Genomic DNA, 15,967 nt, shown 5'->3' with positions numbered 1-15,967 from the left:
ATCAGGCTAGTGTGAAGTTTCAAAGAAGCCAGTAGTATCGCCTTGCAATTTAACTAATTAAGCTCTTCCAGCAACTGTGTCGCTGGAGGGGGAAGTACCAGGAATCAGGGACCCTGAGTGGACTCTGTCTTTCCTTCACTGACAGTTTGATGGGCCAAAGGCCAGCAATCTCCCTCCATATGTGGGCCATCTCTGCAGGGTGGTACATGGCCAGGAAAAAAAAAAAAAATCACCGTTTCCTTCCTGGAGATGCGTCAAATATTTAGCAAGCTGCAAGGCCTGGGCTCCAGGTGATCAGTATGAACATCACATTGCCCCTGAGCAAAGAGTGGGCCCCAGGGTTAACCCTTTAGGTGCCGGATCATTGGGCTGTCTGAAGGTTCCTGGGGAGGGACTAGGATGCCAGAGGGTAGGGGGGAGTGACAATTTTCCAACAGAAGATTTTAACATGCTCAGAAGTAATAAGGCCAGAGGAGTGGATGCCAACCAAATGCTGACCCTCCCACAACCAACATTTTTCTAAAACACAGGACTGTGTAGACAGGACTGTGTAGACGCACATCGGGGTGGCCTCCAAAGGGAAAAGCAGAGTTGCTGTTACAGAAAGACACTGTGTCATCGTGCAAAAACAGGCCCCTCTTCTCACCTCAGGGAACAGCTTTAGCATCAAACAGATCTCGCTAAATAATATTTTTTTTTGTATTTAGTAGAGACAGGGTTTCACCATGTTGGTCAGGCTGGTCTCAAACTCCTGACTTCAGGTGATCCACCTGCCTCGGCCTCCCAAAGTGCTGGGATTACAGGCATGAGCCACCGTGCCTGGCCGGGTTTTTTTAATAGCAAGAAAATAAAAGGACACATAGAAAATGTGCTAGGCGATGTCTGTGTGAAGAGGAGCTTCCAACCTCGTGAGGCTGCTCTAAGACACACCTACTCACCTGATCCAGGAACAGCCCACACCAATTGTAGGTAAAGCCTATGGGGGTTAGGGGGAGGTGGGGTTGGCAAACTCACCCTACAAACATCTATAAAGCAGTGAAGATCTATAAGGCCACATACTGGACTCCGAAAGGCTTACCTGGGTCCAGGTGGGTGAAAGAACCCACCACAAAGTCCAATGTGGACACGGCCAGCAGGAACAGCAACAGCAGCTGGAGGCGGATTATCCATTTGACACCTGCGAGGTTAATGCCCAGCAAGGCCAGAAGCACTGCAACTGAAATTCCTCGCACAGCCCAGATATTCCTGAGGCCCAGCAAATCTGAGATGGATTCAGCAAAGCCGGTGATGTACATGGCACCTGCAACACACTGACACGCGATTCCAGGTAGAAGAGTCAGCAGGACAGAAAGGCAGGGGCCACAGGCAGAACCGCCCGGCGCTGAGATCCCTGCACCCCCATCGGACGTACTCACTGGCACCGAGGCTCAGCGCCTGGGACCAGCACAGGGTTAAAGCAGCCTGTGAACTTGCCTCAGGCCCCATTTCTGCTTGTCTACATCTCAACTAAAGAATGAAGGAGGAACCCAAGCTGAGAGCCAGCTGTCAGTGGTAACAAAGATGAAAAGACTATGGGAGGAAGAAGATGGGACACTGGGCCAAAGAGGCCTCCAGATTTCTCGGTCCGAGTTATTCAAGTACTAAAGATAGAACAAGAACACACAGGAGGTCCCATCTACAGAGCCTTAAAAGGGCACTGCAGTAAACCAGATTTTTCTTCATTTCTCTGTAGGTCAGTATTATTTTTAAAATTATCTAAAACTTAGCAATAGAAAAAAAAAGGGAGTGGCACATCTTTTTCAATGTCATGTGACAAAGGCTACCCAAGGACTATCTAGGTGAATGTACTTCACTGCACTCACTATTTGCTGTTGATTAAATATGCCCCAGATTTAATAAAGTTACATGTTACCTTATGGATTTTTTTTCCAGTACAGATGCAAATAACTTCTGTCCAATGGAACATATAACCCAAAAGATTAGGATTTGTTGTCCTGTAAGACATTAGCTGGTTTTCTATCTAACCCATCAATCTTATCCTAACATTTATTTATTCAACTGCTTAACTATAAATTTACAAATTTGACCTCTATCCACCAGCATCCTTCGCAACTGCTCTGTAACATCTTACTGGCTCCTCTATTAATTCATAAATTAAATAAAATCCCTGGTCCAGGTGAGGCTCCTATGAATATTTGTTATATAATCTTTTTTTTTTTTTTTTTTTTTTTTGAGACGGAGTCTAGCTCTGTCGCCCAGGCTGGAGTGCAGTGGCCAGATTTCAGCTCACTGCAAGCTCCGCCTCCCGGGTTTACGCCATTCTCCTGCCTCAGCCTCCCGAGTAGCTGGGACTACAGGCGCCCGCCACCTCGCCCGGCTAGTTTTTGTATTTTTAGTAGAGACGGGTTTCACCGTGTTAGCCAGGATGGTCTCGATCTCCTGACCTCGTGATCCGCCCGTCTCGGCCTCCAAAGTGCTGGGCCTGTAATCCCAGCACTTTTCTCTTCAGATCGTATAAATCTTTGCCTTATATAATCTTTTTAAAAAAACAAAAATGAAATGAAATCCTTGGCACATGTTTTTCTTATATTTGCCTGAGTGTCATGAGTTTATCTTTTGGGAAATATTTCAAAGATCATTTCAAATTAAATTGTTGAAAATAACATCAGCCTCACTTTTCCTAATTCCTCAGCCTCAGCCTCCTTCTCTCCTCAGTTTTGTCCTCCACTGCCCCCAGGGCCAGCTGGCCACTCTTATCACTGTAGCCCTGCCTTGCCATTCTCTGGGAACACATTCTATTAGGGCCTCATTCATTCAAGTCCCTCCTTTTCCATGAATTCCTCAACCTCCTTTTCTGAATAAATAGTAAGCTAACTGCTAGGGCCATACAATTAATTATCTGGTTCCATATTCTATTATCATGTCATGCACATAAGTTTGTCTGCCCACCCTACCACCAAGAATGCAAATATCTTAAAAAATTGTTTGTGCTGACTGTACCTCTTCAAGTACTTGCATTTGCTAAGTATGTTGCAAGCATTCAATAAATATTTTGTGATATGCTGATCATATAAAAGGTGCTCTGGGAAGCAGGCTCCAAGAGTTCCAGCACTTTCATGTAAAGGCAAGAGAGTAATACAACTTCTGGATTTGAGAGGAGCTTGTGAACAAGGCCCCATTCTTCAGTGAGATCAGCTTACTTTGCAACTAGGCACATGTCATGTTTGTCAGCATCCCCCAAATTTACACACTTCGCTTAACAGTTATTCCAGCATCCCATAATGACAAACATTTCTGTCCATATTAGGGTGAGGTGGAAATTCCAAGAAATGTGAAGGAAATACAATCATTTCTGAGAGAGAGAGAGAAAGAGAGAGAGAGAGAGAGAGAGAGACTAATGTTTTCCTGCATTCATCTCAGAACTCAGACTTCCTCATTACTAAACACCAAGAGTGTGATGTGTGATAGTGAGGTTATTTCATCAGTATTTGGCCAGGTCCACAGGACTCTTCATGGTCAAAATTATCTGAGCAAAAGAAAGAAAAGAAAAGAAAAGAAATGGACAAAAATGTAGCAATGAAGACCATTTATATGGGCACCATTTTCCCGGTACCTGATGTCTCTGACATGCAGAGGATGATGCCATGGGACCATTTGCATCTGAAGCTTCCAAACTGATTTTTTTTTTTTCCTAGCAGTAGAACAATTTGCTCATGCAAAGTGAGCCAAGCTGTAAATGCTGCCTTTTGTTCCCAGTAACTCCAGTGGATCTCATCTTTCTGGTTTGTATCTAAAATTGCTTTTTAGCCCAAAGATGCCAGCAACAGGGGAGGGGGCAGGGTAGGGGGCAGGGGAAGCTCCTCAGGAGGCTTGTAAGGGCATGGTGGTTAGGAGCATGAACTGCGAAGCCAAAATATCTAAGGCCAAATCCTAGCTGACTTGGGAAAGTGTTTTAACCTCTCCGTGAAACACAGATAATGATAGTAACCTTCAGAAGGTTACTGTGAGAACTAAATGAGATGATTTATGTAAAGTCCTAGAACAATATCTGACTGATAGAGTTGTAGAAACAATAGCTACCACCTGTAATCCCAGCACTTTGGGAGACCAAGGTGAGCAGATCACCTAAGGCCAGAAGTTTGAGACTAGCCAGGGCAACGTGGTGAAACTCCATCTCTACTAAAACTAAAAATAAGCCGGGCGCAGCGGTGCGCACCTGTAGTCCCAGCTACTTGGGAGGCTGAGGCAGGAAAATCGCTTGAACCCAGGGGACAGAGGTTGCAGAAAGCCGAGATCACGCCACTGCACTCCAGCCTGGGCAGAAAATAATAATAATAGTAATAATAATAATAATAGCTACTGTCATTATCATTATGACTGTTATTAATCACTGCTGAAGAAGAGGAAACAGTAGCTAGCTGTGAATATCATAAGATACTTTGTTGGTGCTAAATAGATGATGGTACCATCACTGGAAATTTGCAATATAAGTTGTAAATAAGGATGCTTGAAACCAAAGAGACTTACTTTAAGGAAAGCAGTAACAGCCCAAAATTAAACCATCTTCTCAAAATGAGTCTGGGGGTAGAAATGAATGAGGGACCAGAAAAACAATAGAGAAAATCAGCAAACCAATAATTAGTTCTTTGTAGACACACCTTTATCTAGACTGATCAAGAAAAAAGAAGGAGATGATTATTTAAATTAGGAATGAAAGGGGAGACATTACCACCAACCTTACAAAAATAAAAAGGATAAGAAAATCCATAGACAATTAATATGCCAACGCATTAGATAACCTACATGAAGTGAACAAATTCGTGGCCAGGTGTGGTGGCTTACGCCTGTAATCCCAGCACTTTGGGAGGTTGAGGCGGGCGGATTACCTCAGATTGGGAGTTCGAGACCAGCCTGACCAACATGGAGAAACCCCGTCTCTACTGAAAATACAAAATTAGCCGGGCATGGTGGCACATGCCTGTAATCCCAGCTACTCGGGAGGCTGAGGCAGGATAATTGCTTGAACCCGGGAGGCAGAGATTGTGGTAAGCTGAGATCACACCATTGCACTCCAGCCCAGGAGGCAAGAGCAAAACTTTGTCTCAAAAAAACAAAACAAAAAAACTCCCAGATTAAAAAAAAAAGAAAGAAAGAAAAGAAATAGACAAAATTCTAGAAAGATACAAACTATCAAAACTGAATCAAGAAGAAGTAGAAAACCAGAATATGCCTATATAAGTAAAGAGATTCCATTAGTAACCAAAAAACTTTCTATCCAAAAAAAACCTAGACCAGATGGCTTCATGGCAAAATTCTACCATATGTTTAAAGAATTAACACCAACCCTTCACAAACTCCTCCAAAAAATAGAGAAGGAGGCAACACCTTCCAACTCACTCTATGAGGCCAGAATTAGCCTGACACCAAAACCAGACAAAGAATCACAAGGAAACTACAGACCAGTATCCCTCACGAATATATACACAAAAATCCTCCACAAAATGTTAACAAACCAAATTCGGCAATTTATAAAAAGGATTACACAGTAACCACACCCTGATCAGGGACTCCCGGCCTGCGTCAGCTAAAAGCACAGGCACTCCAGAGACAGTGTCCAGGGGGACTCTAATGTTTGGGACCAAGGCCCAAGTGGCTGCCAGTGCTTAGAAAACATCTTATTTGTGAACATCTTTTTTCCAAATCAGCCCACATAAGGAGGACTCTTAGGAGCCCAGCTCCCTCTCTTTGTCCAGGGGTGTTCATGCCGGTACCCACCCATGGCATCTGCTTCTAGAGGCTCACTTGGTGTCTGCACCGAGGGGGAAAGCAGGACTTTGCCTACCTTGCAGCCTGGTTGGCTATAAAATAGCAGAGAAGTAAAAAAATATATATATAATATATATATACACACACACACACACCACACACACACACACCCCAAATCCCCAGGGTAATAAAGTAAACTGACCATTTATTACTCCCCTCTCCAACTACTATACTTAAAGACCTTTGTGCAGTCAAGGCAAGTGCTTTTTAAGAGTGCAGAGGCCATCCATTTGCCTTCCCTGCACTGTCCTAGACACACACGCACCCCCACCACCCACACATGCACACACGTGGCTCTGTGCTGTTCGAGAATCAGATATATTTATGCTTGAAGCACCCTGCTCCTGCTGCCTAAAAATAAAAGAAACAAAACCAATGCTTTCTCTGGGGAGATTCTTGCACACTCTTACTTAGACAAATTCTTCTCTTTAAACTGTTTTTTCAACCACCCACCACCATTTGCACTCTCATAAAAGCCTTTTTCAATCCAAGAAATGCTGACAAAGAACTGCTTCTTAATGTCTGTACTTTGTTCCCTCAGCATTAAGTTACCATGCCTGTGTTTTAGCTAAAAAAGCCTTAGGATTTCCCCCTACTCGCTTGTTTTCGGAGTGCCTTCGTCCATTCTGATGAAGCAGGCTCCTCATTAACATTCTCCCTCTCAGACCGGGCGTCCACACAAGGGGCTGCCGGCCTCCCTGGGAAGGCCACCCAAGCTATCAAATGCTGTCGGGGAGCTCCAGCTCATTTGAGAAAAGCCTGCTTCTAGGAAAGCCCTTTGGCACAGGCAAAATACCTGCTTTCAGTAAAAAAGCACCCCAGGGCCCAGGCCACCTGGCTGCCCCCCGGGCTTCAGCTGCTGTCATGCATGCTGGTCCCCAGATTGAACAGCAAGAATGTGCTGGCCAGGCCCTGCCCTGCTGGTCACATCAGGCATCCAAGAGGCGGCAGTGGCAGAGAGAAAGGAGTGCTGGGCGAAGGGGTCAGGCCCCGGATGGTGACTTGGCTCTCTGCTGAGTTCCCCTCAGAGCCCCAGCCTGCTTGTCTGTCACATGGGGCAATTGTCCCCACCCTCGCCTCTCCCCAGGTCAAGTGAGGAAATGGACAAGAAAGTGGCAGAGGGCCAGGCAGGGGGAGCGTCCCGGGTGCAGGTCTCACCTGGCCAAACACATAGAGCAGCCCGATGGTGCCTCCCGTCTGCCCACCCAGGACCGAGGAGATCATGGAGTAGACGCCACCGCTGCTGATGCTGCTGCGCTCCCCGACACCAATGCCAGACAGCACCGTGACAAGGGCCACCAGGACAACGAAGGACACCAGGAACATGCCCAGGAGCACTCCCGTGTTTCCCTGCAGCAGAATAGCAAGGAGTGAGACTGGGTTAGGCGAGGAGGCCCTGCCAGCTCCCTGCTGGGAGCACTGACCACCTCCCCTCCTCCCACAGCATTGGAATGGGGGCCGGGGGTGGGGGCACAGAGTCAGGACGACTAAAAAGGACAAAGCAAGCACCACAAGAGCCAAGGCCAGGAAGCAGTTCTAACTGAAGGGAAGCGTCCTGGCTGCAAATTCTTCAGGGACTCTCGCACTTGTAGGGTACAGTCAGAGCTGCCGATGCCCTCACGAGGTGCCTCCTAATCTCACTTTGGGCCTAACATGCAGCAGCAAGTTCTCTCCCCACTATGCTGATTCTCTGCTTGGAAGGCCTCTCCTGCTCATTCTCTGTCTTTGTCAGGTTAACTGCAGCATATCCTTTAGGCCTGTGTTTAGGATTTCTCACCAGGAAGCTGGCCCTGTAACCCTTTCTCTGGGCTCCTCCTACAGTGCCGGGGCTTAGTGCTTTTCACAGGACTTGCCAAACTGAGTCTGTTTCCAAGCTGGTTTTGACGTCTAGGCTGTGAGCTCCAGGCGAGGATGGCATGGTTTAGATGTCTGGATTTGGATCCCCTCCAAATCTCATGTCGAAATGTGATCCCCATTGTTGGAGGTGGGGCCTGGTGGGATGTGTCTGGGTCATGGGGGTGGACCCCTTGTGAATGGATTGCTGTCCTCCCACGGTAATGGGGGAGTTCTCACTCTGTTCGTTCGCAGGAGAGCTGGTTGTTTAAAAGAGGCTGGCACCTCTCTTGCCTTCTGTCCGGCTATGTGGCACACCTGCTCCCTCATCACCTTCCCCCATGAGTGAAAGCTTTCTGAGGCCTCACCAGATGCAGATGCTGGTACCATGCTTCTTGTACAGTGTGCAGAACTGTGAGCTAAATAAACCTCTTTTCTTTATAAATTAGCCTCAGGTATTCCTTTATAGCAATGCAACATGGACTAATACGGAGCAGGATCATGTTTTCTTCCCCTTCATATCCTCAGTGCTTAGCATAACCTCCACAAAATAGGTGTTCATTAAATGCTTGTTGAGCGAATAAACAAACACATGCACACCTGGAGATGAACACATGCAGATAGACACATTTCAGTGTGAAAAGCAGGAGTTCCCGAGAGGAAATGGACACAGCACATCTAAGAAGGAGCTGCAACGTCACATGTTTTGCAATAGAAAGCAAGGAAGACTCCTGATAGTCAAGACTCCACGTGTTGCAGGTGCTGGAGAGAGAAATAGGAGTGGGCAGAGCCAGTTCAAGAGCTGAGTGTCCTAACATGAGCTGGAAAATTGCCCTGGAAGTCAGTTGTACTCTGTTCCAGTGTTCATAATATAATGCTCAGGGGCTCCACTGCTGGTCTGAGATCCACCCTGGCTGTGGTTAAGGCTGAACCCTGAGCTGAGGATCTGAGTGTGGCACAGAATGAGAGCTTAGGAAGATCCGACCTTGCCCAGACTTCTTATGGGGGCTAAGAATCCTGTACATCCCACTATAAAGGAGTTTAAATCTCCCAAAATTTGCCCATGTAATGGTTAATTTTATATGTCAACTTGGCTAGACTATGGCAACTAGCTGTTTAGTCAAACACTAGTCTAAATGTTGCTGTAAAGGTGATTTTCAGATGTGATTAATATTTACTATCAGTTGACCTTAATTAAGTAAAGGAGATTACCCTCCATATTATGGGTGGGCCTCATCTAATCAGTTGAAGGCCTTACAAGCGAAGACTGGTTTCCTAAAGAAGAATGAATTCTGCCTCCAGGCTGCAACACAGAAATTCTTCCTGCATTTCCAGCCTTCAGACTCAAGACTGCAGCATCAATCCTTACCTGCTAATATATACCTGATATACTTACATCTCCTGTTGGCACTGGCCTATTTCTCTGGAGAATCCTGACTAGTAGATTCTACACCTTGAATGGCCTCCTCTCTTTCACCCATCTAGTCCAGCTCACCCTTCAAAGCCTGGCTCAACCACATCTCCTCCAGGAAGCCTTCCTGGACACCTCAGTGACTGCAGCATTCATAGCCTGTTCCACCCCAAGGGACTTAATGTTGTTTTGAGAACTCTCCTAATGTGATATCTACCCATCATGGTTGTTAGCTTATGAGGCGGGGCGGGGAGGAGAGGAGGGGATGAGGCCCCAGGCCATGTCTTGTCTTTTGTAATCCCATTGGCACTAAGGAGTGCTTGGCCCACAGCAGGCGCTCAGCTATGTTTAGATGGTGACTGGCTTGCCTTTTGTTCTGCGCACCTGTGTGGTCTACTGAAGTCCCACTGCACGAGATGGCACTGTGTGTGGGACTGAGAACACCTGCTCCAGGCACACATCTGCGTGGAAGGTCCTAGGATGCTTTTGCATAAGACTTAAAGAAGAGGCCTTTTGTTCCTTCTACAGAAGGAGATGAACTGACCCCCAGGATCTCACACAGCAGAGTGCGTCCTAGGCGATCCATCCCTAGAGGTAGGCGGCCCACACCTATGACCAAGCATCCTCCTTCACAGTCTTACCCACAGGGTTGCGGTACAGTGGGGGAAGGCAACCATGAGGGCGGGCCCAAGATGAAGTGAAGAATACCAGGAAAACTACAGAGGGCCACAAGCTGGAGGCAAAATTGCCATCAATGATCTCTCCAACCCATCTGGAGTCCCGCCCATGATGAGCCCTGACTTCGGTGCTCCTATTCCACAGTCAAATCTACAGTGTGAGGTTTCCACCCCAACTTCAGAAGCCTACGTTCGCAGGATGCTCATTTAACAAGCAATGCGGCCGGGCGCGGTGGCTCAAGCCTGTAATCCCAGCACTTTGGGAGGCCGAGACGGGCGGATCACGAGGTCAGGAGATCGAGACCATCCTGGCTAACACGGTGAAACCCCGTCTCTACTAAAAATACAAAAACTAGCCGGGCGAGGTGGCGGGCGCCTGTAGTCCCAGCTACTCGGGAGGCTGAGGCAGGAGAATGGCGGGAACCCGGGAGGCGGAGCTTGCAGTGAGCTGAGATCTGGCCACTGCACTCCAGTCCGGGCGACAGAGCGAGACTCCGCCTCAAAAAAAAAAAAAAAAAAAAAACAAGCAATGCTAGCTATTCACTGTGCTTGCTTCTGTTTCATGTTTCAGGAGTATCTGTGCTTCAGGAATCTGTGGCCTGCACTATAGAATGCCAAGAGGGGCAGAGCTTTCCTGTCTCAGGCCCGTGAGAGGCTCCAGGCCACTAGCTCAGTACTCACCACCAGCCAGCCTGTCCTCAGGAAGAGCACAACCCCAAAGATGTTGATCATGCAGGATGTGAACACACCATCCCAGGTCCCAAAGAGCACAGGCTCCCACATGAACAGCTGGCTCTTCCACCAGGGCTGGGGCTGGGCCAGGGCCTCCTGCAAACAGAATACACAGAAATCAGCTGAGGGGAGGGCCAGGGATGGCATGGGGAGGGAGTGAGAGTGGAACAGAAGGAGGGAGGTAGGAGAACTCAGCTTAAAAACAATCCTGTCTTATTGTGCCAGGGCAAGTGTGTGTGTATACACGCACACACACACACACACATATCCTGAAGCATACCTCTACAAAAGGGTCACTGTTCTCTCATAACAACAGTGATTCCCGTACCCACATGTAGCAGAGACTCATTGTTCACAAACCTAGTCCCTTCCCTCTAGTCATCACTCAAGTAGCCAGGGAGTCAGGTAGACTCCCAGCCTCTTTGCAGCTAGATGTGGCTGTGTGACTGAGTTCCAGCCCATGGAATGCAAGCAGAAGCACTAGATGATGCTTCTAAGTGAGTGTGAGATTCTGGGTTTCACCTCCTGAGACCCATGAGCCCTCTTCATCCTCCAGTCCTAGCAGGGACAGCAGCTTCTGGCAGTTACTAACCTATGGCCAACCTCACTGGGTGCTCTTTGCTCCTTCAGCCCTTTTAACACCTCTGCAATCAGCCCTGTGGATGAGATTCCCTGTTTAAAATGACTGGAGTTATTTCTGTTTTCCTGACTGAGCACTGATACCAGTGATCTCTGCTGATACCCCAGGATTCTACAGCATTATTGGACAATTGTTTGGAATCAGAGGCGAATAACACATAAACAGATTCCTTGCTCGTTTTTCCAATTCACAAATAACAAAGGCACTTATAAACACTCAAATGGAAACCTTTTACTAAAAAAACCATAACTTTGTGGATATACTAAAATGATCTTAAACAAAACCAGTAGCAACTCACACTGTGAATGCTCTTATGTAGGTCTGGCAATTAATCTAAACTCAGGCATGAACAGAGTCTTCCAGTGGCCACAAACGACTACAGGAGTGATTACTGTTCTCAGCTGGGTTGGGTGGGTGGGGAGAGGGAGGCATCCAAAGCTAGGAGTCACCATGTGCAATGATTCTGGACCTGGTGAGCAACTGTTATCCATAAACACAATAAAAAGGCAGAAAAATCAAGAGTTTAGGGGAAAATCTAAGATCCAGAGTCCACGGGGCATGGCTGCTGAATGGTTGAGAACAATGGGTGCACCCAGGATCTAGGACCAAAGGCTGAGGCCAACGGCACATGCTCAAAATCAAAAGGGAGGATCCCAGCTCCTCTTCCACCTCCTGTATCACACACACATCCACAGATCAAGAAGAGGCCCCCAGAAATACTCAGGGATCTCAATTCAGCCACATGGGACTGATGGGTCCGGGGACCCCTTGTGTCCCCATCAATCTCCAACTCCGTAAGCTTCATTTATGCATGTACACGACTGCTTGCCTGTCCTTCGCAAACCACAAATGAGCAATCTCCTGAAAGTCAATAAATGTCAGAACAGTCCTCGGGGTTCGGAACAAAGACTCTGCCAATCTAGGCTTGCCCTTGAGCCAATGGTACCAAAGGACCTGTCTGGGGAATGCAGGATTGTTTCCCAGGATCCTAATCTCAAAATTCAGGATAGGTCCCAACTTCCTGTCTCCGCTTGTGTTCCACTTCCTATTGTGTCTTGTTACAGGCCTACCGTTCCTCAGTAATAACAGTGACTCTCAGCAACAGAAAGACTAATACTATAGAGAGTGCCGTCAGCTTCCACAGGAGCCCTCTGCTCTGCTCCTCACAGCAGCCCCGTGAGGCAGGCAGGGAGGGGGCCCCGCTGAGGGCTGAGGAGACGGAGGCTGAGAGAAGAAACCTGACGGCCCAATCTCACAGCCAGGGCTTCTCACAGCCAGGGCTTGCCCTAGCACTCGCAAGATCTGTGATTTTCCCTGCACCACACTCAGCTAAACATTACTTGCCCTTTTTGCCCCTACATTTAAATCTTTCAGGTTTCAAATTCTAACAGCAAATACATCTGCCTTACCCATGAATGCCTTTGTGATGATAGAAACCTTATTCCTCTTTCATGCGCGCCTTCATTTTCCCACTCTGAAGGCTGGTTTGCATATGCGTTTGTTTACCTGCTGGTATGTGAAATGCCTTTCATTTCCTTGATCTTACTGGACTAGTGAATCAGCCTCAAGGGTAGAAACTTAGAGCAGGTAGAAACTTCGGGAAACCCTTTACCCAGAGAATGAAAATATAACTGATTTAAAATGGGTTTGGTGACTGAGCCCTCGCAGCTTGTTTCAGGATATTTAGGGGTGTGTGCCTACCTTTTCTCACCGTGTGACAAAAAACTATAACTAAGTCTTCCCACAGTCTGCTCATCAGAGACTGGGTGGGAAGAGCGTAGGTTTGACCCCAAGGGAGTAACCCTGATGTTCTTGGAGAAAGAGAGAGACACTACGGAAGCCCAGCAAGAGAGAGAAAGAAGGAAAAAGAAGAAACCAAAACAGAGAGAAAGGGGAAGAGGATGAGATGGAAAGCCCCAGAATAAAATGCCAAATAGATCCCCCGAGGGATATTTCCCAGATGCCACGCTGCCTCCCAGGCATCCACATAGAAGTAGCAACTTGGGGCTGGGCGCAGTGGCTCATGCCTGTAATCCTAGCACTTTGGGAGGCAGAGGTGGGTGGATCACTTGAGGTCAGGAGTTTGAGATCAGCCTGGTTAACATGGTGAAACCCCGTCTCTGCTAAAAATTACAAAAATTAGCCAGGCGTGGTGGTGCGTGCCTATAGTCCCAGCTACTCAGGAGGCTGAGGCATGAGAATCACTTGAACCCAGGAGGCGGAGGTTGCTGTGAGCCGAGATTGCACCACTGCACTCCAGGCTGGGTGACAGAGTGAGACCCTGTCTCAAAAAAAGAAGTAGCAGCTTGTGTGTCCCCGCTCTTCTCACAGGTCCCTTGTCCAGCCTCGCCACATTCGTGATGCCATTCAGACTTTAGCTAGTGCCCAGAGCTCACCTCTTGGGAGAGGACTGGCTGGAAAACTAAAAGCAGCTCCCTTGCGTCATGAGAGCTCTGGCTCTGTCCTGTGTGCTCTCCCATTCTCTTCAGCTCCTGTTCTGACAGGCTGAGGGGCAGGGCCACGGTCTGCAGTACGGGCAGACATGCAACAGGAGGACAGAACGTCAGCTCCCCTCCACATACACACAAAGTACTGGATTCTCCTGAGTCTGCATCCCCAACTCCTTCCCCTAAGGCAGAAGGAAGGAACGCTTCACCCCAAATAGGCCCTCCCACAAAGTCCACGCTAAGATTCTCTGAGTGCCACCACCCAGTCTTTTCTGTCGCCCAGGGGAGGAGGGGATGGAAGGGCTGGGGTGATGGTTGCTGAAGGTTAGGCCAGTTCTGTGCTCTCTTGTGAAACACCAGGAGAGAGGTCTGGTCCCAACCATAGGTTGCTCTCTTTAGGGCCTAGTGTCCCAGATTTGGGCCCCAGTCATCAATTCCAGCATAACATGAATCCCATTCAACATCCTATTACATAGACATAATGGGCTGGGGAAATGGAATGTCCCTTATACAAGGCATTGGGTCTATTGCAAAGTAGAGATAGAGGATGAGGGGGATAAGAAAAGCAAGGGGCAAATCGGTCCCTCAGAAAGGGCAGCATAAAACATGCCTGAGGGCAAGAGTCCTCTCCTCCCTGAAGACCCTCAGCCTGGCAGGGCCAGCTTGACAGGTTCCAGGGGTGCGACGACTTGGCGCCTGGCCCAGGATGATCCCTCTGCCATGCTCCTCATTGCTAGGGTCTTCCTACCCAAGCACCCAGGACAAGAAGCCAGACTCCTGTCCGTCTGAGCCCGGGGGCCTGCACCCCATGCTGGAAAAACCATGACTGCCTGGTGGGTGTTTTTAGTTCAGAAGGGGAAGTCGTTCTCCTGTGAATAATCTCCATACTTGAGCAAGGTGGGGAGTAGGTTGAGGGGGGAGAGGGGGTTGTCTAGAAAGGCGGGGAAGTTGCACCTGAGTGGGAAGTATCTCAATCCTGCATCCAGCAAGCAGAGCTGAGTAAGAGGCTGGAAAGTTCTGCCAGAGGCAGTGATATGAGCTCAGCCCCAGAAGCCTTTTGCCTCAGTCACCAGCTAAGTCTTCATGAACGCGTTTGAAATGTGAGATGATACCTTTTCTCCCTTCTGGGAGCTGGAGGAAAAGCAATCAGTTGAGAAATTCTGCTTCTGTCCATGCAGGTCAGGGGTAGGTCAAAGCAAGACCTGGCCTGCTCCTTTCTCTCAAAGTGCACCTGCAGAGACTGGTTCCACCTGGATTACACACACATGCAAACCAGCAGATGGCTTCCTCAAAGTTGATTACTGGATTATTAATTAAACATCAGAGAATATGCCCAAGCTGCTGCTGAACTGCAATCCAATGGGCAGACTGAGGAGCCTCATTCCTTTCCCCTGCCTCTGAACCGGCCCTATGTGCTGGACCACAGGGATTGAGAGCTGGGCCGGGCGCCAGCATGGCCGTGGGCTCCATGGACTACAGCCCATATGTGCAGCTACATGCCTGCCTCGGGGGGGTTGGTCAAGTTTAGATGAGATGATAGTTGTGAAAGCTTGTGTAAACACAAAACACAACAGAGGATTTTAAATACATACGAGGATTTCTTCTGGGAAGTTGGAAGGAAGACAAAGAAGTCTTTTGATTGTATTTGCTATTTTCTCCAGCTAACTTGTCTTCATGTTTAAAGTGGAATCCTTGCTCTACAGCTCAGCCCTGAAAGCTGCGTCTCTAATCCCTGCCCAGCCCAGGCATTCTGAGTAAAAGAGAGCCCATCCCTTCTGTTTTGTAGTGGGAGCTCCAGAATGGACCTCCAGTGAGTGCTCTGCCAGGCGACTGATGCTGGAAATAGAAATGGCTCTGCAGCCAAGGAAGCAAGGATCCAGTTGGAGCCATCAAGGTCTTATTTCCCTGGATTAGGATCTGGGCAGCACCCTTGGTCTGTATAGATTTAGTCATTCCTAGGAATGTGTGGTCTTCGTGGCTGTGTCGGTCTCTTCTACCACCGAGCTGGTACGAAAGCTGTGGTCAAAATCTAGTCGTTCCCACAGACTCAATCTGTTGTTTTTTTTTTTTTCTCCATACCTGTGCATCTTCACACCTGTTCAAGGCTGGGATTCTCACAAGCACATGACCTGGTCACACATGGCTCAACATCTGAAGTGGCAAGACCATCAGACACTGTGAAAACATTGATGCCGAAGTTCTGCCTCCCAGAATCACACAGCAGCCTCAGAACTCAGAGCCCAGAGATGAGCTCTGGACACCTGATGTCATCTGGCAAACAACAAAACGCCACAGCAGCCATGCCAAGGCCACCTAAACAAGGGCTTCCTTGGCCCTTCCCAACCTCCTTGGCAAAAGGGCAGAGCTTTTCCTGCTGGACTCGGGCTGCCGCAAGGAAGTC

The 15,967-nt window shown here is 48.1% G+C and overlaps 1 protein-coding gene across 1 annotated transcript in view; it reads right to left on the bottom strand.

Moving 5' to 3' along the window:
- SLC12A8 (solute carrier family 12 member 8) overlaps nt 1-15,967 on the bottom strand; it is a 136,641-nt gene that overhangs the window by 104,814 nt on the left and 15,860 nt on the right. Inside the window, exons 2-4 of the mRNA XM_033210958.1 lie at nt 10,429-10,575; nt 6,985-7,176; nt 1,079-1,310 (exon numbers count right to left, since the gene is read on the bottom strand). Of these exons, the coding sequence (XP_033066849.1) occupies nt 1,079-1,310; nt 6,985-7,176; nt 10,429-10,575 (571 nt within the window). The remainder of the gene's footprint in view (nt 1-1,078; nt 1,311-6,984; nt 7,177-10,428; nt 10,576-15,967) is intronic.

Source organism: Trachypithecus francoisi, unplaced genomic scaffold (genome assembly GCF_009764315.1).
Source record: "Trachypithecus francoisi isolate TF-2019V2 unplaced genomic scaffold, Tfra_2.0 Lachesis_group0, whole genome shotgun sequence".
Classification (NCBI taxonomy): Eukaryota; Metazoa; Chordata; class Mammalia; order Primates; family Cercopithecidae; genus Trachypithecus; species Trachypithecus francoisi.
This window is presented reverse-complemented; position numbering and strand designations above follow the sequence as displayed.